Genomic DNA, 25,000 nt, shown 5'->3' on the forward strand with positions numbered 1-25,000 from the left:
TGAAAAAACAAAAGTTGTGCCATGAAAATTAGCCTTACCTTGGCTGGGTTGCTGTTAGGTATCAGTCTCCATTTCAGCCTTCTTGATGTTGTTTTGCCAGGACTTCACTTACCCGAAAATGGGAACCAACCAGCCAGTTATTAATTATTGACAGCTTTTTCAACACACGTTTTAAAAATCTCCTTTGATGATAAACCCGTTTTTGATTCGAAAGAATTTAATTTTTGGCGAAAGAAAATGCCAAAGGTTTTTCGTGTGCCTCGTGCAAGCTGAAGCAGCTGTGTGTGTTTAAAATTAACTGGAAGCTGTAATATATATTCTGTCAATATCAATAGGTATTAAAACTATTTGGGTTAATTTAAAGTGATGTCCTCTTATCCTGAGCTCTGTTTTAAGCAGTCTTCACCTCATTGGCAGCTACTCTAACTACTTAACATGATTCTTTTCAAAAGTAGTAATTTGGTTATTCATGTCTTCAGCTGGCTGGTTCCAGTGCAATTCCACAGGTGCCCTTTAGATCCATTGATTGTACTTGGGCTGGGACTGTTGCTGATCAGTGCCACTGGGCGTTTGCAATTTGCAGATGTTTAATTTGAATGTTACTAGTGTTGATACTAGTGCGACCGCCTGCCATAATGCAATGCAGGGCTTTTTGACAGGAGTTTCCTTTCACAAGGTAAAACTAACAAAGAGGCAATAGTTATTGTCAATGTCTCAGTGTTACCGCTACCATAGTGAAAAAAATCCTCCCATCTCACTCTCATGGAGTGCTAACCATAACTGACTGCCTTTCCTCTTGGTCTTCATGTCAGATTCATCCTTGTTACTTAAAAAAATACTTAGACTAGGGTGTATGGATTGTCTCATGAATTCCCTCGGATAACCTGTAAATGAGGTGTCTCTTCTTAATTGTGCAATTTAAGAGAAAGAACACAGCCTCATCACAGCTTACCCTAGTGAGTACTTAGTTGACACCTATGGTTTACCTAACCTATCCCCGCAATGCTGAAGTGGTAAGCAGTTGCCACATTGCCATTGTGAATTAACTTTTGTTTGGCCAAACCGAATTGTCTCGGTCTGAAGTGTAGTTTTTAAAGAGGATCATTTGGAAAAATAATTTTGTACAGGCAAGAGGTAAAGCCACAACAGACATTGCGAGCCTAACCTATTTGTCTTAAGTTTTACAACAGAGACCACTCAGCTTGAAAGAAGTTCCCAAATGAGATCTCCCCACAAAACTGGAATGGCCTGTTATCTTAATCAATATTAGTGTCTGGTTGAACCTTACGAGATTAAACCTTCACTTGACTCAGGACTGGGTCTGGCAAGTGAAGTGTATCATGTGAAGAAATTCAATTTCAATGCATGCAACTAAGCGGGAGAACTTGTGGAAGATGAAGTCTTCGTTTATAGAAAAATGTCTGGAACTCCATTTGTAGATGACCATCCAAGTGACATCAAAGTCTCTGAAAAGAGCAACTAAGAAGAAAGGCTTGCAGAAGATGAAGTCTTCATAATTTGGTAGAAAAACATTTCAGGAACTCTTGTGGTAGATGACCAACAAGGCAACCTCATATCGAAGTACTGGAAGACAAAGTACAGTCTTTTAAGCCGAAAATAGTACTTGACGATACTGAAAAGGCCGATCAAATCCAGTTGTGAACCGAAAGACCTGCAAAGGAACCCAAACGTAATGGGAGCCTAAGGGAAGGAGCCATCCCGTACCACGGGTGTCGTTAACTAATCTAACTACAATATTATTATTAAGTTAAGCCGAATCAAGAAGCCAATTGACTTCTGACCGAATGCATGTCTGTGCAAAGTATGCTTTGTAAGATTCAACCAGAGCTTAATTATTTTAACCCCCCATATACCCCAACCCATACAAAAGTCAACTTACTGCAATGATGCATCTTTCATCAAAGTGTTGCAAATGACTTGCCTGGGCTGATCGGAAGCAATATGCTGTGTTTTACAGGATACGAAGCCGAGGGTACCATAAAGTGGATTGGCAGTCTGCAACAGTGGGGGAATCTGTTCTTAGTGGGAACTTAAATCGTTCGGTCTAGGGAGGTCCACTGGGCTATTCATCAGTTGAGTTCCTGGTAAGAAGCAAAGTAATAATAGAGTTTTACTTGTTCGATGAGATGAGATTGATATTCTCACGTAAGAAATGAAACAACGAAGTACATAAGGTTTTCGTATAGCATATTTAAACATTTACATTGAGACAAGTTCTGAATTGTAAGCCTATATACATTTCATTTGGATTCAGTACCACAAATAAAGCTTTTCTTGAGTCATAATTTATTGTTCAAAGCAGAGTAGCATGAAACCATGTCTGAAAGCTTTGTCTTTTTTTAGCAAGCAAGTGCAGTATTTATCCCAAGAGCTCAGCCATTTAAACTGAGCAACCAGGTAAATGTGAATTAAATTTGTTTTGATTGTATTTTAATAAACCTGTTGTTATCTTGTACCACATAGTGCTAATTGCATCTTTACTACTCTTGCTTCAGCCTTACTTCATAACTTTCTGTTACTAATATAATACATAATTATTATTTAGTTAAAATTAGAAAAAACTAGCATCACACGCATGTGAAATGGGAAAGGGAAGGCTGGTGCTTCCCAATAAAGCACGAATATTGTGTTAGAGATGTTGATCGATATATATGGAGCTACTGGCAAGAAATGAGATAATGTTAGGTTATGTCCATTTTAGAATGGCAAGAGGGAAATTTCAGCCCAAAATCTGCTGTTTCACATAAATGAGATGCTCTTTTCAAAGTTTCGGCTAACCTTTTTGGTGTCATGAAATTCAGTGGGAAATAGCACCATGTTGAGGCACCATATGGTGCTAATTGCATCTTTACTACTCTTACATGTACTTCAGCCTTACTTGGTAACTTTCTGTTACTAATATATACATAATAATTATTATTTATTTAAAATAAGAACAAACTAGCATCACACGTATGTGAAACAGGAAACGGAAGACTGGTGCTTATCAATAAAGCATGAAAATTGTCTTACTTAGTCTTGTCTCACGTCTTTGAGATGTTGTTTGGCAAGAAATGAGATAATATTAAAGATCTTTTGTCCATTTTAAAATGGCAAGAGGCAAATTTCAGCGTAAAATCTACTTTTTCACGTAAATACAATGCTCTTTTCAAAGTTGCGGCTTACCTTTTTGGTGTCTAACCTAACCGTAACTTTCTGCTCTGATAAGCAAAATAGACCAATTCGGCTAACTCAATGTTGTACCCAATTCAAATCTTTTGGGAATAAAGCGTTTTGTTCCAAGTATTTCCATATCATTTAAATGTGAATGCTTCATTGTCATGCAAATTCAACACACAAAGAATCTTAACCCCGAGAGATTTGAATTGGGTACAACATTGAGTTAGCCGAATTGGTCTATTAGCCCCCACTTTGAAGCCAACTTGGGATAGCCAAAGCTAAACAGAAAAGGGATGATCATAGGGAGTGACAACTCAACCCACCTGGTCAAGACTCTCGACATGAATGTCTGACATGTGATGTCAGAGCTCCTATAGCACTCAATAGCAAAATGAGGGTTCACAACAAGTGATGTACCTGTCTTCATTGGCTAGGAAAAAAACAAGACGAAGAACTGAAGGCTTCATAGGCTTATTGCTTACCTTCAAAGTGCAATTTTAAGCTAATTTCGTGTGTTAATTATGTAATGCGTTTTGAGTTGCATTTATTTGAAGATATTGATCCATGTCCTCTTCAGAGTTCTTCTTTCTATGTTATTTCCTTGTTTTCTTACTACCAAATATTCTTTTCAAACTGAGCTTCATGTTTGTCGTGCCCAGATTATGATCAGAATTGGAATCAGTCCATTAAATTGAGCTCAAGCCAGGTGTTACCTGTCATAATTTTCCTGCATTTACAGAACTCAATTGGGAAGTCTCACCTATCATTACTGCCACCAAGGCTAAAACAGACAGCCTGCTATTAAACCATCACTTCTTTCTCCAACAACTGCATTGAAATCCCCAAGTCCTAACACATAGTCGTTCTCTTTTCCATGTTTAAATATTTGATCAACATTATTATGCATTTTCTTTACTCTGCCATACAGTTGGTCGGTGCTAGGCATGCATGCGATAGCAATCATAATATCTACTGGGTCACCTCTTAGTCTTAATTTGACCGCTGACCGGTTGGCCCAATTAGTTGAGCATGTGACTTCTGTGATGAAGGTCACGGGTTCAACTCTGGCCAGACCAACACTCAGGGTCTTTAAATAACTCAGGAGAAAGTGCTGTAATGCAATCTGCAATTGGTTAGACTTTCAAGTCTTCTTGGATAAGGACAATAAACCAAAGATCCAGTCTCACAACCCTTCAATGTTCATAATCCTACATGGGACATAAAAGAAGCCACACACTTGTCACAAAAAGTAGGACATATACAGTAGTTCCTGTTGTTGTGGTCAGGCTTCATTTCATTCATTTATGGGTTGAGTGAGATCGCTAATGGAGTGATAGCGGCTGCCAGTGGCACCTGTACGTGTCTATGCTGATGTCCAGTCTCTCCCACAGATTGATTACTTGTAAACTGAGCATTTGAATATGTGAATACGAAATGCACATAAATTCATTACCATTATCATTACCATAGATCAGGAGTCCATTATAAGGTTCTCCTGTCTCGACACACTTTCCTGCCTTGTTGTCGAGTAGCAGGGTTACACCACTTTCTCTCCTTGTACCACCAGGGTAAATTAAACACTTCACCACTAATAAAATCTCCTTTTTTCTTTTGCTCCACACTTTTGTAAGACCTGGGATGTGCCTCTCCAGTCTTCCCATTTCGTACTTCTCTTGCCCTGACATTGTTCTTACATTCCATACACCATTTTGAATGATCGATGAGGAGGATTTTGCATGTTCATCTCCTGCTCGATATGGCAGCTTCCCAAAGAAACATCCTGTTAATGTCATCACATCCAATACCATCCAATGTATCCATTACAATACGATAATATGGACGACAACTTGTGGATGTGGTTTGCAACTGTCTTCATGAACCTCAATGGCTGTCTAACTGGGGCTAGTGGATCCCAGGATACATGCCAGCATCTGGCTGTACAGTGTATACACAGTTGGAAATAAAAGACCCATCCACAAATACAACTGCCCTTTATACTGTTCCCCATGCCTTCTGGCAAGCCAGACTCTATGGTAAGACAAAGTGGGTAGTACAGCTTTGAATAGGTGAGCTCGCACGTTAGTGAAGTGATGGAGGTACCTTACATCTCCATTCTAGACCAGCTGTCCAGGTAAGGTCTAGCTACTGACTTTTTAGGTTTGTTCAGTATCCACTCTTCCCATTAGTCAGTTAACTAGCCTCGTGAGAATTTCCAGGGAAGCGATTAGGCTACACTCTTAAACCCTACATGAAACCACAGCTGCAAAGAGATGGGTACTATATACATGTAGTTCCAAATGGAAGCTTAATCAAGTTTGGCCATGGGCTGGGTTATCAAGTTCAAGACATTGTGTGAGGGCAAAGGCAATCTCCTGGTCAATTACCAACATAAACTCAGGATCCTAGAGGTAACTGTGGCACTGCTTAGTTCAGGTATAAGGATCATATTCTCAGTAACTGAAAGTTGTAATTTGCACAAGTTGGGAAAGTGCAAACTCAACAAGAGCCCACATTTTAGTGCAGTAGCAAGGTGGAGATAAAAGAAAGTGGTTGTTTCCTTGTGGGGTCAAGATGTCCCAAGGAAGCTCATCACCATCAACCAAAGTGCAATGCCTTTCAATGTTCACAGTTAATGGGAAAGAGAAACAGTCACTTATTGTGAGTTGGTAAAAGAAAATGGCAAAATTGGTGAAATGCAATTCAAAAGCAAGTCTTATTACAACAGGGTGATAAATGCAGGTGACGTTAAGTTAAGGTACTGGAAGGCAAAGTGTGGTACTTTAAGCCGAAAGAAAGATGAAAAAAGCCGGAAAGAGTGATTGTGAAGACTGAAGAAGCCAATCAAAATATAGTTGCTGGCCGAATGACCTGCAAAGCAACCAAAACGTAATGGGAGCCTAAGGGAAGAAGCCATCCCACACCATGGGTCGTAACTGACTAAAATTATGTAACTAATGTTAAGTTAAACCGAATGAAGAAGCCAATTGACTTCTGATGGAATGCATGTGTGTGTGCAAAGTATGCACACACACATGCATTAATTATTTTAACCTCCCACATAACAGTGCACTTACTTGTGGGAAAAGACTTCATCAAAGAACTGCTGTTCTGTTTCAGGATGGGAAGTGAACATCTGTGTTGCAGAAGCTGAATGTTGGCTTTGCTGTTTTCAGGATGTTGAGGAAGCACAAGCATTTTGGTAGGATCTGGTCTGGCCTCAAGTGAAGTGGCTCCCTTGTGATGGTTTTGTGTTTAAGACTTATGGTGATGATTGGGTAGCGTGCCAATCAAAGCTGGAGGTCATGCTGGCTAACCTGAACATAAAAGGTTAAAATAATAAATTGTCAAATTCTGTTTCTTGGATTCATTTCTTTGTATCTCACTGAATCTTTGTTACCAGCCGTTGTCCTTTCTTGGAAAAGTTTTAGGAAATTGTTGCTTGTAAGTGGTTGGAATTTTTTGTTGTTGAAGCCAAGCTTAATTGACAAATAAAACAAGGCAGAATTTAACAAAATAGCCATTTCCTTGTTAGATACAAGATGGGATACAGCCAACTTAAAGTCTTTTTGGCTATTTTGTTATTATTGTCTTCCATTTAGGCTCAAGGAAAAAATTGTAATAGATGTGTTTGGAATGCAGTAGGCTTATTTTACAGGTCATAAGTTATGGTGTTAACAATAATTGTGAAACAACCACAGCTATTATTTTACAAAATGTTTTGGCAGAAGGATAGTTTTAAAACATGGTTAAGGTTTTTTCAGTATTCTCCCCCAGTTCTTTTCCCATCTTTTACCTTCCATTTGTTTCATAACCTTTCTAATCTGGTATTTTACTGAGCTGGTGAATAAACCTGCCCACATATAAGAAACTAATTTTTAAGAACCTGTTTGGCTAAGAATCCCATGTTAGTGCAAATTCCCCTTTCCACTTGAACTTGTTTTAGTTTAAAATGTGAAAATGGTTCTTGTTGCCACAGCCGGAGTAGTGCAAGCAGAATAATAATAATAATAATAATAGTGTTCTAAATTATTGGAGGGCTTATTCTCTAGAGATAAAAAAGTGCTGAAATGAAGTCAGTGTAATAAGGAGAATGCAGACCAGAGGTGAAATCTGGCTACATTGTGTCTTGGAGAAATACTTGTTTTTGCATAAGGATTTGTACTTTATATGTTCTATGTTCTTTATTTTCAGTGTGCTGTATTTCTTTTTGTCATGTGCAAGATGCCGCTGCCTTACAGAGTTTTGATTATGAAGGTAAAATTAATGTTGTATTTCAAGTGGCCAAAGATTTCACTTCTTGAAATGGTGAATAAAACATTTCTCTTAACAATGTTTGATACTCTTTACTTTGTATAATTATTTGGTTTTCAATGCATTTTTTCTCCAAAGTGTGGTAGGGGTCCAACTAAAATACTTCCACCCACAAGCCTTTATGCTTGTCTCCAACCAAGCCCCCCTGATCCCCCTTGTAATGCAGATAAAAAACCTTAATATTAGTAATAGTAATGATGATAATAATAATAATAATAATAATAATTGTGATATCGGCATAACGATGTATTCTACACTGCCATAATAATAATAATAATAATAATGTCTGAGTCTTATTTAGCTAAGGTGCAGGTGCTCTTCTAAACTAAAGGAATTTGAGGCAGATCAAGTAAATTATTGGTTTTTGGTACATGAGAGAGGAAAACCAGAGTACCTGGTGAAAAACCTCGCGGAGCAGAGTAGAAAACCAACAAACCCATAGACCTCTTTCATAATGGCAGCCAAATAAAATATTCTTTTGTTTTAATGCTATTAAGCCTTTCTAGCCTCGCTACGACAAGCACATTTCAAAAGGGTATTCGTTTCAAAATGAAGGCAGTAGGTCTAATTAACATAAATACAAAAGAATGTAAAAGTGGTCGCCATTTATGAAAGTGGTCTACTAGTGGGAAATGAGTGTTCTCACAATTATTGTGATAAAGCTGCTCCCACTCCCCCAACCCGCACTTCCACCCATCCCATGTTGAAAATTCAAGTTCATGTTTGTCTCCTCTTCAAAGCGAGACTGAGTGCGAAGTTTTTGTGATAATAATTAGCTCTACTTTAAATATGAATGTAAACTAATTTTCATAAGGGAAACTTTGCACTTAGACTCGCTCTGAAGAGGAGGCAGACTTTTGTCGTAATATTTCTTATCAAATTTCTGATTTTTTTAATTTGGTTGGTGTCTTAGGGCTTGTTTTTACAAGAAAAAGTTATTTCAATTGTGTTCTTTCATCTCTCTTAACAATGTGCCTTTTCTTCTCCCGCGAAAACGTTTTGTTTATTTGGCAGCTGAAAGTTGTATAACGTTGCTGGGGCACGAAAAGCAAAATATATTTTATAGCGTCACTCAATTGCCTGGCCGTTATTACCTTGACTAAAGCTTCTTGTAAAAACCGAGGAAGTGTTTTTATGTCAAGCTTTCAACAATATCAGCGAAAAAGTAAATTAAATTATATTTTACGAAGCCAATTAATCTCTGAAAGCCTGAAGCATGCGCAAAAGATTCATCGAGTCAAGAGTCAAACGTTGTGGGGAATAAATTTATTTTAGTACATGCGAAACCGTGATTATTTTTCTATCCATAGTTAGTAGGCAATGTTCTATCAAGGAATGCTAAAAGCTAAATTGTTCATCCTTTGTTGTTTTAGTATTTGCACAGAAATTGTTGGAGGTTTAAATCAACTTTTCCTTCACTTTGCGCGCCGTCTGAAAATGTAGGATTATTTGTCTCGCTCGTATAAAGTGGCAGTAGAATTTTCCCTGAGAATTGCTCGAATGCATTTCAAGCTTCATTTATAGAAAATTAATCCTTTTTTTTGCTTTTATTTGCCGCTAGAGAGAGTTTATGAAAGTCACTACCTAGGGCAAATTAATCCTATTGTTTCAATGTCGCGTGTTTGCAAAAATTAGTGAAAGAGTTTTAAATTGCATTTTTCCCTGTGAATTCACACCACGAACTAATCTGAACTGGAAGCGAAAGAAAGCACGTCATAGAAATAAAAGAGAACTGGTTAACTACTTGAACTGAAAGGTTACAAAAAGGGATTAATTCGGTCCATTTTTGCGAAACTCCTGCGCTCCAATGTTACCAACTTTAACGACGTAAACTTAAAAGAAACTTACCTCGAGAATCATCTGCCATATTGAGTCAAAACTTCTGCAATACCAAGGCTGTTGTTTTTGTCTTTCTCGACCTTAAAACTTGGTTTTAACAAGGAGAAAAGTAGTAAAACGTATTTCGTTTCCCACAGTTGTTTTCTTGAATTTTTGGCAGCTGTTTGAAAAGCGCGCGAAGCTGCCACTTAACATCACGTGTGGTAAATGCTGCTCTTTGGTTGGCTAGTTGATATTGTCTCGTGGTACTCTGATTGTTTACCAGAAAATGGCGGGAATTGGCTGCTGCTGGCATTTTTTTCTAAATTTGGTAATTAAAAACTCACAAGTTTTACCACTAAAAGGAAAAAATTGTAATTCAATTTCTTTTTTTTTTTCTCTTCGAATGTTTTTCTACTTCTGTTCTGGTGGTGGAGAATAAAAAATGAGGACATTTGGATCTCCCCAAGTCTCAAGATCTTTTAACATGGATTCAGAGGACCTTGGATGAATCTCTAAAGGAAATAAACCAGCCGTGAACATATGAAATCGTGACAACCTTTTCTGAAAGTTATTTTGAACTCCAGACACAAACTTCTCCCAGGGTAGAAAGGTTATATAATAACTTGATAAGCTTGCAAGGCAAAACGTTGTCCAACCTAGGAGAACAGACAGGGCAACTCGTTTGCACTGGTAACCCCTCTAACCGACGTGATTGTGATACCTACGTGGATAGATGGATTGACTGGCACACTCAAATCAAATAGACTTAGGACTCTTTCCATTTGACAGGACTGAAATTAGGAAGTACTAACTCTCAAATTAACACACTTCAAGGATGATATATACTCCTCCAGAAGAATGTGAGGGATTATCATGCAAGTATTCCTTCAAATTGTTGCATTTTCTTTGCAAACTGACGTATCTGGTTTGCAATTCAGACAAAAGGAAAGCGCCCTCAGTAGTGGCCTACCAGTAAAAACCCTTTTCTTCCTTTCTTTTATCACACAAAACAAAAATTGTGACTGGATAAGGTGGGTTGGTGATGGAGTTTGAAATGACTGGGTCATTTGCAATTTGAGATATATTTCAATAATCCACTTTTCAAAACTGGGATGATTGGCCAAAATGCATCACTAATTGTTACACCCACTAGATAAAAATACATTAATGTCGATGATTGATCCGTCGTACTGTAATTCACCAATCATTTTAACAAGATCCAAGTCCACTCAAAAACCCCTCTTTAATGAATATCATGCATGCGGGCTTTATGCGCTATTGGCACCCCACTCAGTCTTTGAATTCTCTTCAATGCAGTCCATCATATAGCCAGTCACTCGTATGGAACTTTGAAAACATAAGTTTGAAGTCCTCAGCGGAAAACTACATAAAGGGGTCAACAGTTATTTCTCTCTTTCTCTTTCTTTACCCTGATCCGCTTCACTGTCCTGAACACTCACTTATGAATACAGCGAAGAGTCCAGCGAAGTGTCAGAGTTTCCAGGGAAACAAGCTAAGTTTTGATTACTCAACGGACAACCCGTTGACATGGCTGTTTCCTTTTCTGCGGGTGAAGAACGCTACTTTTACTTGTTCCCTTATCGAGATAATTCGTCTCTTTAGAACTATTCGGATTCACTTTGTCAAAAATGTACACTTGGTCTTTAATAGTTGCAACAAGACACTGTCTCTCCAATCTTTAGTTTTGATACCGACGTCACAGAAAACTCTTTCGTCTCCTTCGCAAATAACCTGCGACAGGCCCATTTTTAGCATTGCTCATATGTTCCGGCTTATGGCGTCGCTCGCTTCTTTTCGTTTCGCCAACTCCACGGTATGTACCGCTTGACACGAAGGCAGCGTTTACACGAACGCGGCTTCACATCGACACGGTTGCATGACTCCGAAACCGCGCCATTTTCAGTCGAAACGTATTTTCCGCATTAGTTTGGAGGGTGGGAACGGAAAAAAGACAGAAAGGTCTCCTACAATCTAGTCAATCCACCATGTGATTTATCTTTGTCAGCTTATGTTTTTGTGCGATAAATTAAAAACCTTAACATGTCTTCCTTGTATTCTTTTTATCTGACACACTTTTCCCATGATCGTTTTAAACAGACTTGATGTGTAAACGTTGTTTACATTTGACTTGATTTGCGTTAATTGTTGATTTTATTTTATGGTGTCCCCAATTAGTGCTCCAACGCTAGAACGACTAGACACTTCAATAAAGTTCCTTTCCTTTCCCTTCCTTTCCTTTAAACATGAACGTAAACTCCAAATTTGTAAGCCTCAAGGAGGTCTTTCCTTAATTCCTTAAATGCTTTATTAACACGATTAAGCGAGTTTTTTAAGGCTACACCAATAACAGATCAAAATTATTTTGTGCGGTTCCGTTACTCAATTTGAGGGGGCAAAGTTCTTGCCATGTCTTGCGCTACGGAAGCGGAGGTCATGTTTGCGGATTACCACGACTGTTGTGCGTGGGATGTGTGGTTACAGAAGAGTCTTCCAGCTCGTTCAAACGGCAGGATATCACGTTTTATTTTCTCCATGCTTATTTACATTTTGCAATCGCCAGTTATTTGTCGCATGTGTGGGTGGTTTTACACAGTACGTCATCACCGTCATGTTGGTGAACGAAAACAAATTATATAAACTCTTGTTCTTAGGCCATCGTAGCTTGATTAAGAACATAACACAAACAGCGGTGATATTGTATTCCGACGCATTTTATATATAGAACTTGACGTTTCGTATGCTAGTCAACATACATTTTCAAATATTGTAACGGTCACCTTTGAAAGTGTATGTTGACTAGCATACGAAACGTCAAGTTCTATATATAAAATGCGTTGGAATACAATGTTTATCACCGTTGTTTGTGTTATTTTCTTAATCAAATTAAAGTAGCTGCTTTTGTTATGTGCATTACATCATTGTCATCTGTGTCTCTAGAGATTGGTTGCAAACTATCTATTTGTGATCACATTGTACCTGAAAAAGGCTGGTTTGGCCAGCCGAAATATAGTACACCACTACAATCAATTCTACGTTGTATCGGCTCTCGCTCAAAATATTTAGCTTCTCAACTTGTAATTACGCCGATCAGATCAATCCACTGATCCAACCTACGCCAACAGGAAGATTGTCCACGGTTACTTGCTTCAAAACTCTGGTATTTTTTCTCAAAACTCGGAGATATTAGCTACACCAAGCTACTCTAAAAATCCGAGGGTAAATAAAGATGTATGATATGATATGATATGATGATATGATATATGATCACACGTTTGAAATCGAACCAATTTGACTAATGACCTCTTCGAGGGCCAAAAAGGGAAAGGAAAGGAACTTTCTTTAAGTGTCTAGTCCACTAGCCGTTTGAGCACTAATTAGGGACACAGTAAACTGAACAACAAAACGCAAGTCAAATGAAATTATCGGAAATGTTAGGGGTTTTTTAGACTGTTGGAGAGAATTCCCTTCATTGTATTTTGAAAGGTTTAAAACCTAAAAAACAAAGGGGCCGAAATCGACGTTGCATTGATCATTGGAAATCAAACCAGGTGGTTTGGTGATGAGAGGTGACTCCTGTGCTATTACAGTTCAGCGGAAACACGCCATTGCAGCTTTCTTCAAACGTTACAACATCGCACAACATCGCCGCATGACCCGGGGAAAGGAAGGTGTTGCGACAATACAAAAACTTCTCCGTGGAAATTTTTATCGTATCAGTTGTCTGTAGTTGTCTTTTCAATTTCCAGAAAATTGTTGGTTTGATAACATTGGCATCTGGCGCGAAATTTCAGCGTTGATGTGGAATTAAAATGTTGCCATGGCAACTTTCCCTACAGTGCCAAAATGGCGTCCAGGTTTGAAAAATTCAGGTGTCGCCCATGATATTAATAGCTAATCAAATGAGCTATCAGACATTTGAAACCAGTTAAAATGTTAGACAAGATCTCAACTTAGCAATCCGCTGAACAAACCGGGCAAAATATTTTTAAAAAACCCTTTTAAATTAACAGCAGAACGAAACAACTATAAACCCGGAATTTTTACATGCTGTTTTTTCGCCTGTTAATCTTTTATAGTTCCTAAAAAAAAAAAAATAGGTAGTGTTACTATTCATTTCTCTCCCATTACTTTTTTTGCAAAGTGTTAATTTAGGGAAGCCAGGGTTTTAAGAACAACTCAGTTAAAAATCAATTTCTTCGCTGGTTGGTCAAAATTTGAAGTGTTTTAGATAAGAAAATTTAGAACTCAAACTTTAGCGACATGTACATAATGTTTGCAAGTGGATGTTCAACCGTATTTGAAACAATTTTTCAGGAGCTTCTTCTGACAAAGCAACTGAAAGCAAAGAACTTAATATTCTCGTTGTTGGCTTTCAGCAGACTTTTTACTAAATTATTATTTTAATAATAGGCCATATTCCGACTTATATCTCCTGAGGGTAGACTCTTCCTGATTATTTACAATTTCTTACCTCGGATATTAGGTTTTAGCGTTCTAATTGTCTCACTAAATTTCGGTTATCAGCTCATTTACTATGTGATCGTGCCAAGTGTTGTCAAGCTGACAAAGTTGCGGAGGGAAGCTAGATTTTCTTTTCATTATATAGACAATAAATACACATGGTACAGATTGAAAAGCAGGCTTTTTTACAAATATATATTGAGCAAGAACCGATACAACATAGAGTTTACATTGGATTGCTGCTATGTACATATACGTAATTAGGATAGTACGCACACTCTCATTGGTCAATAGCTGTTGAGATGAGAGTATGGAAACACGGCAGTGACATCACACGAATTTTGATTGGTTATGTATTGTCAGACGCGCGTTTTGATTGGTTTGTAGGAAATGTGAGTGTGTGTCAAGAAAATCTGTTTCAACCAAGAAGTAAAAAAACCAGCATTTTCCTTCCGTTGTTGAATTATCTTTAAGAAATATTTTATAAAAGCAATAGAGGACTTTTTTCCGTGTTTTCATAGCCTCATCTAAACACTCGGGGGAGTTGGGAGAATTCTCGACAGTTATGCAAACCCTCGACTGCGTCTCGGGTTTGCATAACTCCCAACTCCCCCTCGTGTTTAGATGAGGCTATGGGAACACGGAAAACGTCCGCTATTGCTTAAATAGTAAATGGATGTTGACGTAATACTTTATGATGTGATAAAATATTGTAGTTACTAAATACTAAAAGAGTAACGGGAAAATAACAGAACAGACTGTAAATACTGAACTAGAATGTGTAATATGTTTCTTCGCGGATTCTTTGACCGTTGGGGTCAATTGTCCTGGTGAGATGTCCTGTGTCAGTTACCCATGCCTGCGACCTGGTGCCGGTGCCCTGTGCCTGTGAAGAAGCACAACAAGCCACTCCCAGGCGTGACGTTTCAACTCCGTAGCTGAGAAATTGTGTTTTATGATGAGGGTAGAATTGTTGTTATCCAAAAGTGTTGCCCTAGCTGAGTATATTCAATCACTAATCACATTACCCGCGCCCAATTCTTGAATGAGATGCGGAAAACCAAGTCTTTCCTTCTTCCTTTTTGGCAGTCTGAACTGAAAAAAGGAGTCATGCGAGAGGGAAGCTCCACGATTTCTTTCACCTATTTAACGCTCTGGCTTCCAAGAGTTAACGGATTTCTCTGGGGCTTTCTAAAGCAAAAAATAACACTAATCATTGATTTATTCTGATCCAAACGAGTTTTGTTCAGCGCTGCTGAGTGATGAAGACTTTAATAACGTCTCAATTAATTTTCGAAATTCCCACTTGTGCCAGCACAACCTTCGCATTTTTCAGGGGCACCCAACGTCAATTTTCGGAAAATATCTGTTCGAAAGACGATTTGAGATCCAGAATTTTCGGAACATATGTTGTAAAATTTCTTGCTTGCCTGCCTCTCCTAGGATTTTCGAACATCTGAAAAATGGTATAATTGCCCATTTTTAACGGATTCTTACCCTAAAAAGGTCACCTAGAATTTTCGGGCGCCTTTTTTCTGGCTGAAATTTTGGGAAAGGTAAGTTTTGATCCCTATAATTTTCGAATCACTAGACTTTCAGCTAGGAAATCCGAACAGATGAAAAATTTTTAGGGGATAAAAATATGCCTATATCTACCGTTTAAATACAGAAATACGTTTAACAATGCTATGTTTAACTGTTTTTGAAATATATTCTCGTTGGGTGCCCCTGATTTTTGTCCTGAATTGACCTGAATACCTCAACGGACTTCAAAGATACCTATATGCCCAGTGCAAACCGATAAAGCAAGTCATGAAACATCGACGACTAAGTCAAACTGTTGTAGAATGGCCTTCGTGCGATGTTTTTCGAAACCGGGAGCTAAACTGAAGCGGAGTTCCATGTCCCCAGTCAGTATCACCCATATCTAACAATTTCCTGGTTATTAGGATTTCTGCAGCATTGACATGTTCAGCCTTCATCTAAGATTCTTTCTAACAGTCAATGACTGTAGAAGGCGATCGCAAAAACGTTAGTGTTCACTGATTCGTAGTGAAAACTCAAAATTAACCTTTGACACAAACATGGGAAGTTCTATTTGACTGGTTACACTCATTCACTAATGTGAATGGGTATTTCAAAAATCAGTACCAGTGTTTTAACTGTCATCAATTGTAGGCATCATCCGGTCATCAATAGCACAGAAAATGTTACTTCATCTTCTTCCTCCCTTCACATAATTCATGATTTTCAAGAAAAGTGTTTCCCAATTTATCTTCCTTTCTTTACCATTGCGGTGAGCCTAGCCCGAAGATTAACTTTACCGATTTTGTTGGGGCGGGAACCAATATTTAAACTATTTCCGCTCAGCATTTTCTGGTAGTATCCAAAGACTGATTTGCTGGGCGGTCAGACATTTATAATTATGGCTTCTTTTATCGTTATCGTTTTTAGTCTTCTTATCAGTTTTCCGTTTAAGACCAAATTTTGATTTTTTTTTTTTTTTTGCGGAAAGCAAGCCTCTTTTCAGCTTAAACAACTTTGGGCCTCACAAAACTGTAACCTGGAAATACTTGAAGTTGTCAGCTTGATACCAAGGGGTTTTGTTCTTATCTCAGGAAATTCGAAAACAAAATATTTATCAGACGTGAATACTTAATTAAGAGTAAAGCAGTCATTTTAACTAGAAGAACCTGTGAACTTTTATGAAAACGGAATTTTTCCGTTCATGGAAATTGCTGAAAGATAAAGAATCGCCAAGCTGATTTTTATTGGCTCACTTCTTGGTGACCCAATGATGATGTTTTACAATTCTCTCCCTGTTTATAGCAGAAAAATTAGTCAACCGTGAAAGATGACCCCAAATGACTCGAATCCTCGAAGGTAAACGTTTGTTTTCCGTTGAAGAAAAGAATTCAAAAGTGAGAGCTTCGAATTCGAAAATTTGACGATGTTGAGTTGTTTAAGAAAAAAGAAAAGGTTGTATTGTGCGATTGTGAATGGCAAAGGAAAGAGTAATGCACTTTGAATAGTAATTAAGGTAATTAGGCCGCACCCAGATTTGTTGTTATGTTGAACAGGGAAACTGAATTATTAATTTCACATTTCTACGGATGATTGTGATACCACGCAAATAAAGTAAGTCATTACACTCAGCCAAAGAATTTCCTAAATATGCTCAAATCAACGAAATTTTCTGGTTAGTTAGTGTTATGTTACGACATTTCGCAAGCTAAAAAGATAATAAATATTGTACAGTCAATGTTACTTTATTAACCGGAAGTAGTTTGACAGGCGGGAGAAACTGAACTCCTCCTTTCTCTCAAGTGATGAAAGATCTCCATGGAAACAATGACGAAGTCGCTTGAATTTTTTTTGCCCTTGGCAAGGTGTCTAATGATTGGTCCATTGGGAAATACCAACACTCTCTTTGATAATACATGTCAATCATTTTATCATTGATAACAATGCGATCAAATGAGCATGAAGCACAGTTGAGAAGAACATCAGCTCATTTAGTGTTTGACCTGACGGCGATTTGAGGGAAGAGATTTAAAATACAAATGCCTTCGCTACTGATAGACAGCCCGAGAAGTTACCGAAGGATTCAAGTAGAAAAAAAGAAATTCATGGCGAAGGGGGCCACAGTGTCATGGCTTTCCGATCAACTAAGCCGCGGGGCTTTTCTCTTGCTTCTGGATTGTAGACCCTTCGCCCAGTTCGTTCGTTCTCACGTACGAGGGGCGATCAATTTGACAATTCCTTCGCTGATGTTGCGGCGTCTCAAGAAAGGAACCAACTTCGCCATAAGTTCGTTGATCACTTCAGATGACGGCAAAGCGCACTTCAACAGGAATCTTGTCCATGCTTCAGGAATCGTTCTTTACGATTCTGAAACTTCAGATTTATCGGCTGTATGCACAAACAGTGCTCTCGGAGTTCTACTCAAAAAGTTTACTGAAGATGTCAACATCCCCATTTGGTTACTCGAAGGTGAGTTCGTCTTCAACTTAAGCTTTCTGCTTTCTCTTGCCTAAGCAATTGAAACTGTTGGTAGTTCTTTAATTGAGTTACCCAAAATATTTAAGCTACTGCTTTTTTGCTCTTTTGCTGTCCACAATTTGTTTGTTTTTGAGTTTATCCTATCAGTTGGCAACCTTGATACAGCTTCAGCATTTTACCTTTTTTTAGGTGGTTTTACAAGATTCGAGAGAAAGTATTCATCATTGTGCGAGGCAGGAGAAGATGTTGAGAGTCCTCTTCTTTCTCTCTCGAGTTTAACGATACAAGAACATGAAAATCATTGCCAACCATTAAAAATTGAGCCCTCGACCCCACAAGTAACGGATCATCAGGAAAGCCGAGTTAAAGTCCCAGTTCAGATACTCCCACATTTGTACCTTGGAAGCGAAAAAGACTCCTCGGACTTAGAATTACTCACAAAGTACGGAATTTCCTACATTTTAAACGTAACACACGACAAGCCAAACTCATTTGAACATTTACCGGGTTTTAAATACAAGAAACTTCCAGTGGAAGATAACTGGAGAGCCAATTTGTCAGACATGTTTCCAGAAGCATTCGAATTTATAGGTACGTATCGAACAAGTTTTTATTACTTTAGTATCACTTTAATCTAACAGGATTTTTTTTGTGGACACAAGTTAATAATTTTGATTGATAATTTAACAACATTGCTGAACTTGACCATCGCGAAAAAAAAATGGCTCGGACCGTCCCGGCTCGTTTTATTTAAATTGTCAGGGAATTTTTTGAATTTTGGATACACGTGAATCTGCTCCAACAGAAGGGGAGGGATTATAGGCTGTAGTCGTATGTTTGTTTAATATGTGAAACTCGAACAAAACAGTTGACGTAGATATTGTGCACAATAAAAGCGAATGAGCTTTGAGACTAATCGTTTACGTCAGTTAGCTGTAGCTTTCGTCGGAATGTGACACGAATTTGTAACAATTAGGTGATACATCTTTCGCTCCTCATCGCTGCAATAGCGAACATTTTCAAATTCCCATTTTCGTAGAAATTAAGCCACGCTTTAATTATTTTAACTGGTCAGTATTGACTTTGCGGCTCTTCTTTCATTCTGATACACGCATCTTATTAATCAATAGACCATTTATTGTTTTTGTTTTTTTATAGATGAAGGCATTACACAGAACCGCGGTGTCCTAATACACTGTCTTGCTGGCGTTTCGCGCTCAGTCACTGTTATCATTGCATACCTGATTTCAACCCTCAACATGACTCTCAACGAAGCCTATGATTTTGTGAAGCAAAGAAAGCCAAGCGTGAACCCAAATTTAAACTTCATGGGTCAACTTTTGGAATTTGAAAGACAACTGCGTACGGTCGGCATTAGATCACCGCAAACTCCCAGCTCAACGACAAGTACCCTCTCAAGTGACTCGAGTTTGGATAGCGATTGATGGTCGCTTCGAACAGTGTAAACGCAAAAAGCTCAAAGCTTGCTCTCCACAAAACAAAACAAAAAATGCCATTGAAGCGTTTCAAACGAATCTGTTGACGAATTATTGTCTGAGCGGATAAAATATTGTACCAAAAAGTTAGAGAAATATCCAAAGATACAACGAGAGAATTTCGTAAAAAAACATTGATAGTATATCGATATTATGAATGGCGCACTGGGGCTTTTGTGCTGTTGTGGGACTTCTATATAAATTTTTGCATCACATGCAATTGAAGTGTAAACACAATCAGTGTGCATTTTGATTAATCAGTTCTTCAAATTATACAAACCACGATTACCGTTAGTGTTTTGCACAGTCACCGATTTCCCATCTTCGCAAAGATTTATCTTTGACTAAAATATCGCATTTTTGTTCATTATAATCTATCGGTAAGAGACGTTTTGCTTCGTACACTGCTCCTTTAGTCATAGTGAAATTTTCTTTTGTACACATGAAACAGTCAAATCGCTCCCAAAAGTCAAATTAATGTACATCCGGGACTTGTGTAAATAGATTATGTGGAATATTGAAATGATATCCTTTGGAGCGTCAATGGCGTCTTAAGAGTTTTATATATTACTACTTTATTGTTAGATCCATAGATTGTAAATTTATTATTTCTTGATATCTACTTAAATAAATCCAGAGAGATCTGAACTCGAATAATATTTTTTTTTCCGAATGATCACAAGCGCGATCTACGCAAGGGTGCTGGTACTAATGAAGCAAGGAAATGTGTTCTTTGAGGTGTTTGGCATGAGATCTTGCCCCTGAGGTAATGTCAATGTTCTCATGCAAGGAAACAAAGTAGCATTGATCGACCTTGTTCAAGTTGATTTTATTTTCCGACCTTTAATTTTGCCAAGTTGGGAAGGCATTTCGTTTAACCAGATAGGGTTTGAGGGTCTTTTCTGAACTGAAATTGTTGAAACACGAGCTACGCACTTCCGGAGTTGTTATATAACAAAACCATATGCTTGGGATATTGATTTAGGGATCATTCTTGTTTTTAGCGGGATTCTCTACGCTAGCGGTCTTTCTTACCTGTTTTCATCACTAACCTATCTGCAGTACTGAGTCAAATGGCAGATTTCGTTTAAAGGAAGAACTCGAGATGATGAAAAAGAACGAAGAGTTCATGTCAGAATTAACGTTGATTTGGCAAGGAATTTTAATAAGCGCCTTTTGTTTGATGCATGACGAGTAAAAATCCGTCGTAAATGCTTTTAAGTAAACATCTCGGAGGGAGTTTTATAAAGAACTGGATCCGGTTTGTCCTACTGGAATTTCTCGCCTCACGCGAACAAACCCGGTTGTCAACAGTATGGTTTCCGGTCGGCGAGACTTTCTGGCGCCAGTTGTATTACAAACAGGTTATTTTCGTTGTAAAGTTGCGCTTGCGCACAATTCATGAGCGATTAAACTCAACACGACACATTGATATCTTGTGCAAGATAGCGTTGGGCTAAAAAAGTTAAATTATTTTTTGGTGTTGATCAGTTTTAAAATAATGGTCTCTTGATATGCCTGGCTTGGCGCTATTTTCACTGGATAAGCTGTATGCGTAACCCATGCGTAATTGCTCTCCAATCTGTTTCCGTCGTATCATGTAAAACCAGCATAGGTCACAAATAGAGAAAAGTTGTCTTAATAACCTGTCTCAAATAACTCGTGAATTTTTAAAGCTCCCCAAGGGTTAATATAAAATAAATAAACAGCACTATTAAAATTGCGGTCATCGCCAACCTTTGCTTCATTTATTATGCTTTATTAAGGGAGTGGAATAGTCAGTAAGTTATTGCATGACCGGGGCCTGACTTATCACTGACAACGGAGAGGAAATAGCATCTTATTACAAGCACTTCTACACTTAATTAATTCAGCTCAACCACTAAGAAAACTTATCAAATGCGAATCTTTATTCAATGCCAATAAATTTGCTCTGCTTCGCAAAGTGATTTCCCTTAAACTAATCTGTATCATAAATATCACGCTGATCTATTTACTTAACTAAGTTGCGGTACACAGTAACTTTCATGTACGAAGAAGTTATCTTTTATCCCGCAACTTCATCTGAGCCCTTATTTTCAGGGTCTGGTTAGCTTTCTTAGTAAGTTCGTGTGTACATCTGCCTGGATTAATTTCATCATGCTGTTTACTTTACACTTCATCCTAAGTGATGATTTAAAAACCGTCCCAACATTTCTGGTTGAAAATCTTCGGAAGACTAAAAAAAGATATTTTATTTGACCCATGCACTATGTTATCGGCTGTCATAAGGTTGTGGACGGACAGAGCCTGAATGATCAACCTGCCAAAAAAATTCCATCACTGTCAGATCACAAGACTCCAACGGAAGCGTCTTAGCGTTCCTTCCCCTTGGCGAGTCATCATCTCAAACTATTTCATTTTTCATCTTTATGTGAAACCATTTTGAAACTGGAGTTTCTGATGGTCATAGCAGCTTCAACGGCGTTTAGTAGTCCCTGAAACCTTTCTTAAGTTCTTAACCATCCCTCTTGGATCCGAGTAGTATTTTTTTCTTGCATGGAAAGTGGAAGTTGTCTTAGTAATGACTAAAGTTGTGGGCGTAAGGTGCGAACTGATGTGATTCCGTACACGGAAATGTTCTGAAACCCGCTGTTAAGAAGAGTAGAACGTTTGTTTCAGTCCGTTCTTGTGCCGCGTAACAGAGATGTCATGCGTCTCCACCAACGCAATATTTGACACTTTTCCCCTTCAGTAAGAATTTTAATCATTTCCATTTTCTGAAAAAGGGTTAGGGTTAGCGGCCAAGTGGTTAAGTTGCTTTCCTTTGAGATCCGGGAATCCCGGGTTCAAGACACGTTCTGACTGCTGGTTTAATTTGCTCCTGGTAGACCCTGGTTCAACTTCTCAGCTGCACTTGTAAATATAAAATAGCCTACTAGACCAGTTGGGATCCTTAACAGTTTTCTTTTTAATATTCTGTTCTGTCGTGATTGTATTGGGGAGTGTGTAACGGTATGTAATGTAATGAATACTATTCGTCTCTCCACCACACCTTTGCAAACTCAAATTTTTCAACTACTTGGTACGTGAATGATAACTATTAATTCGTATTTAGAACCTGTATTCAAGTTAAGGAGTAATTGGATTTCACAAAATTATCATGTGAAAAAGTAGAAAATTGGACGCGGCTTACTGACTGAACCGGGCCAAGAGGTTGTACAACAGATCAAAACAAAAAAGTCGTTCGACAAATCCAATTATTTTATTAAACTTTGTCCTACCTGTCGTCTCAATCTTGTGAAATTTTTAAGACTGAGTTTCTAGTGCTTCATGAGATGAACCCGGTTATTGAGTTTTTAATGTTCGTTTCAGAGTATTAAATTAAACCGGTAATCTTAATATTTGTAGGTCTTAGTATTCATTTCAACAGGATAAGTTGTAATAACTAGCAAACATTTCCCCTAATTTGAAAAGTTATTTTCGAGCGTCCAATATCATTTATTACAAGTATATAGGTCGTAGACGAGGGTCACTAAATTGGATCAAAGGAATCAATAATGTCATAGTTAAATAAACCAAACTTCTAAAAAACACATAAACAAGCGAATAAAAACTGAATAAAAAGATTTGAATGCAGACTCGTACAACTATTTAAATGCGCTGGTTTACCTTGTTTATCATTAATCATGAAGCTACGACGGCCAAACGTTTTTATCCCGGCATGCATGTGCATCTGTTTTTTGAAACTCTGAAATGGCTCATTCCATAAACATACAAATACCATGTTTCCAATCATCAATGTTCCACTGATATGCACAGAGATGCATACCTGGCCGGATCATAAAAGATGAGAAAAAGTTTCCGTTTGTCGTATAAAAAAGGCGCATGGATAAACACTGGTCGACCACAAACCTGGACTAAAGTAGTTGAGACTTTCCTATTTTGTAAAATTTATTGAATAGCTTGAAGTTAAAACTAACTATTGCCCAGGATTGTAGCCTCTGCCAGTGCAGGCTAACCCTGTGATTCATATAATAAATCGTATTTGTTGCTGGCCGAACAAAGTTTTCGCGCGCGCTCTTGCTAACGCAATGCAGCGCGCGCACAAGGATTGCAAAAAACATAAACATGGCTTCAATACAGCAATCATTTTATTTGCTGAATGCTTCCGCTATCTCTACTATTTTTCCTGAACAAGCAACAACAAACTGAACAAAGTGTTTTGATGGTTTTAGTCTTTGTTATCGAAAGAACTCAGTTAAATGCACCGCATGCGTAGTAAGTTAAAAACGCGATTGAATGCGGAATAGATTTCTCGAGAATCACTCCTTAGAATTTAACGAAATTTGGCATGAAAATACTTCAGGAAATAAGTAACTGGAGCATTGAAAAAATAATGGAACTTTAACAGAGGAAATTCTAGATATTCCAGTGAACCTGACAAGGGATAATTAAAGATCTTCTCTGTCAAATTATTATTAAAATAGTGTTAAATTGTGAGCATCGTTACAAGCTTGTTGCTTGCAACTTATAAAGAAAATCTAACGACCAGACTTTCTGCAAATAAACAAAACCGATGTTAAAGGTCTGTTTATATTTGTTCATGTTGCCATGGCAACAGCATATACGTCAGCTTAACTATCAAAATACCGCAGTTCGTGTTGTTAACTAGCTTGCTTGCTACTATTTTTGGCGACCAAAGGATCAAGAGTGTAGAGAAAAAGGTAAATGAAACATTTGTATCAAAAACTGTGTTCAGCCACCTTCATTAATGGCTATAATTACATTTCAACTTTTGATAAACGAGAAATATGAATACTTTCCATTTTTGACGGAAAATTTGGTTCTTGTCATTTTTCCCTACGAGCCTTGATGCAGTCAGCCTGAAAAGCTCCCAAATAAAAATTTCATTCGCGTGGATTCCACTTCCTTCGAGGAGCTAGATCCTTCAGTAAGTAGCACCACTTATCACACATGAATGCTTTATTTCTTATAATATACATTTAAAAAATACTCGATTCTGATTGGCTAAAAGCAGTGCAGTTCGAGTGCAAGCAGTGTAACACCCGTGCAAATAACATATCGAAATTCTGGATTATGATTGGCTAATAAACAAAGTTTGGTCAGAACCAATCAGATCATTTGTTTTTAAATCAAGCGCGCGCCCTGGATGGCCCAATTTATGGCGCATTTTTTCCCTGATGGCGTGACACGCGTGCGTTTCTTCTTCTTTCTTCTTTTGTTAAAGTGCTACTGTGACGAAGTTTGCATCTTCCCTATCTAAGCCATTTTGGCACATAAACACGTAGTCTGTGCGAGAAGAAGAATGCTGTTTACCATTTTCAAATATCTCTTTTTGTTCTGGAGATATTCAAGTTTTTTTAATATGCAAATTAGCCAAGTGATGACGTCATAAACCCAACCAAATTTTGATCAAGTATGATGGAGAAAGATATCTCAGCCAATTTGTATCAGAAGTACTTGGTTCTTTGCACTAAGATTCTAGTAGATGTGTTCCACAATATGAGCATACCATTTTTGTTACCATGGAAACATACTGGGTTCCAGACCTCCCTGACATTAAAGGCTTTGCAGACCACCTTTGGCGCTCTGTTTTGATATTTGCAAATGGTGCCTCGTCTGCATGATCCTGCCAGCATATCAAGATGTTAGGTCATGTTTGTGGCCTTGGTAAATGTATTTCTAGCCTGAGATCACCAAAATAT

At 38.0% G+C, this 25,000-nt stretch overlaps 1 protein-coding gene and 2 long non-coding RNA genes across 4 annotated transcripts in view; 2 read left to right on the top strand and 1 right to left on the bottom strand.

Moving 5' to 3' along the window:
• The window catches only part of LOC138056674 (uncharacterized), a 19,030-nt gene extending 7,346 nt beyond the window's left edge, over positions 1-11,684 (top strand). Inside the window, exons 3-7 of one of the 2 annotated variants that reach the window (XR_011133507.1) lie at positions 1,979-2,105; positions 2,365-2,418; positions 6,298-6,507; positions 7,372-7,434; positions 9,747-11,684. This is a non-coding gene — a long non-coding RNA (uncharacterized lncRNA). Of the gene's footprint in view, positions 1-1,978; positions 2,106-2,364; positions 2,419-6,297; positions 6,508-7,371; positions 7,508-9,746 lie in introns of those variants that run through there. The other variant, XR_011133506.1, reaches the window with a different exon arrangement.
• Positions 1,987-25,000, bottom strand: part of LOC138056676 (uncharacterized) — a 31,116-nt gene continuing 8,102 nt past the window's right edge. Inside the window, exons 2-3 of the long non-coding RNA XR_011133509.1 lie at positions 6,255-6,494; positions 1,987-2,102 (exon numbers count right to left, since the gene is read on the bottom strand). This is a non-coding gene — a long non-coding RNA (uncharacterized lncRNA). The remainder of the gene's footprint in view (positions 2,103-6,254; positions 6,495-25,000) is intronic.
• LOC138056673 (dual specificity protein phosphatase 7-like) lies at positions 17,250-19,940 on the top strand. Its single transcript, XM_068902528.1, has 3 exons — positions 17,250-17,787; positions 17,986-18,387; positions 18,955-19,940. Exons 1-3 carry the CDS (start codon positions 17,358-17,360, stop codon positions 19,239-19,241), a joined length of 1,119 nt encoding a protein of 372 aa, XP_068758629.1. The 5' UTR covers positions 17,250-17,357; the 3' UTR covers positions 19,242-19,940.

The sequence above is a fragment of the Montipora capricornis genome, chromosome 7, assembly GCF_036669925.1.
Source record: "Montipora capricornis isolate CH-2021 chromosome 7, ASM3666992v2, whole genome shotgun sequence".
NCBI lineage: Eukaryota > Metazoa > Cnidaria > Anthozoa > Scleractinia > Acroporidae > Montipora > Montipora capricornis.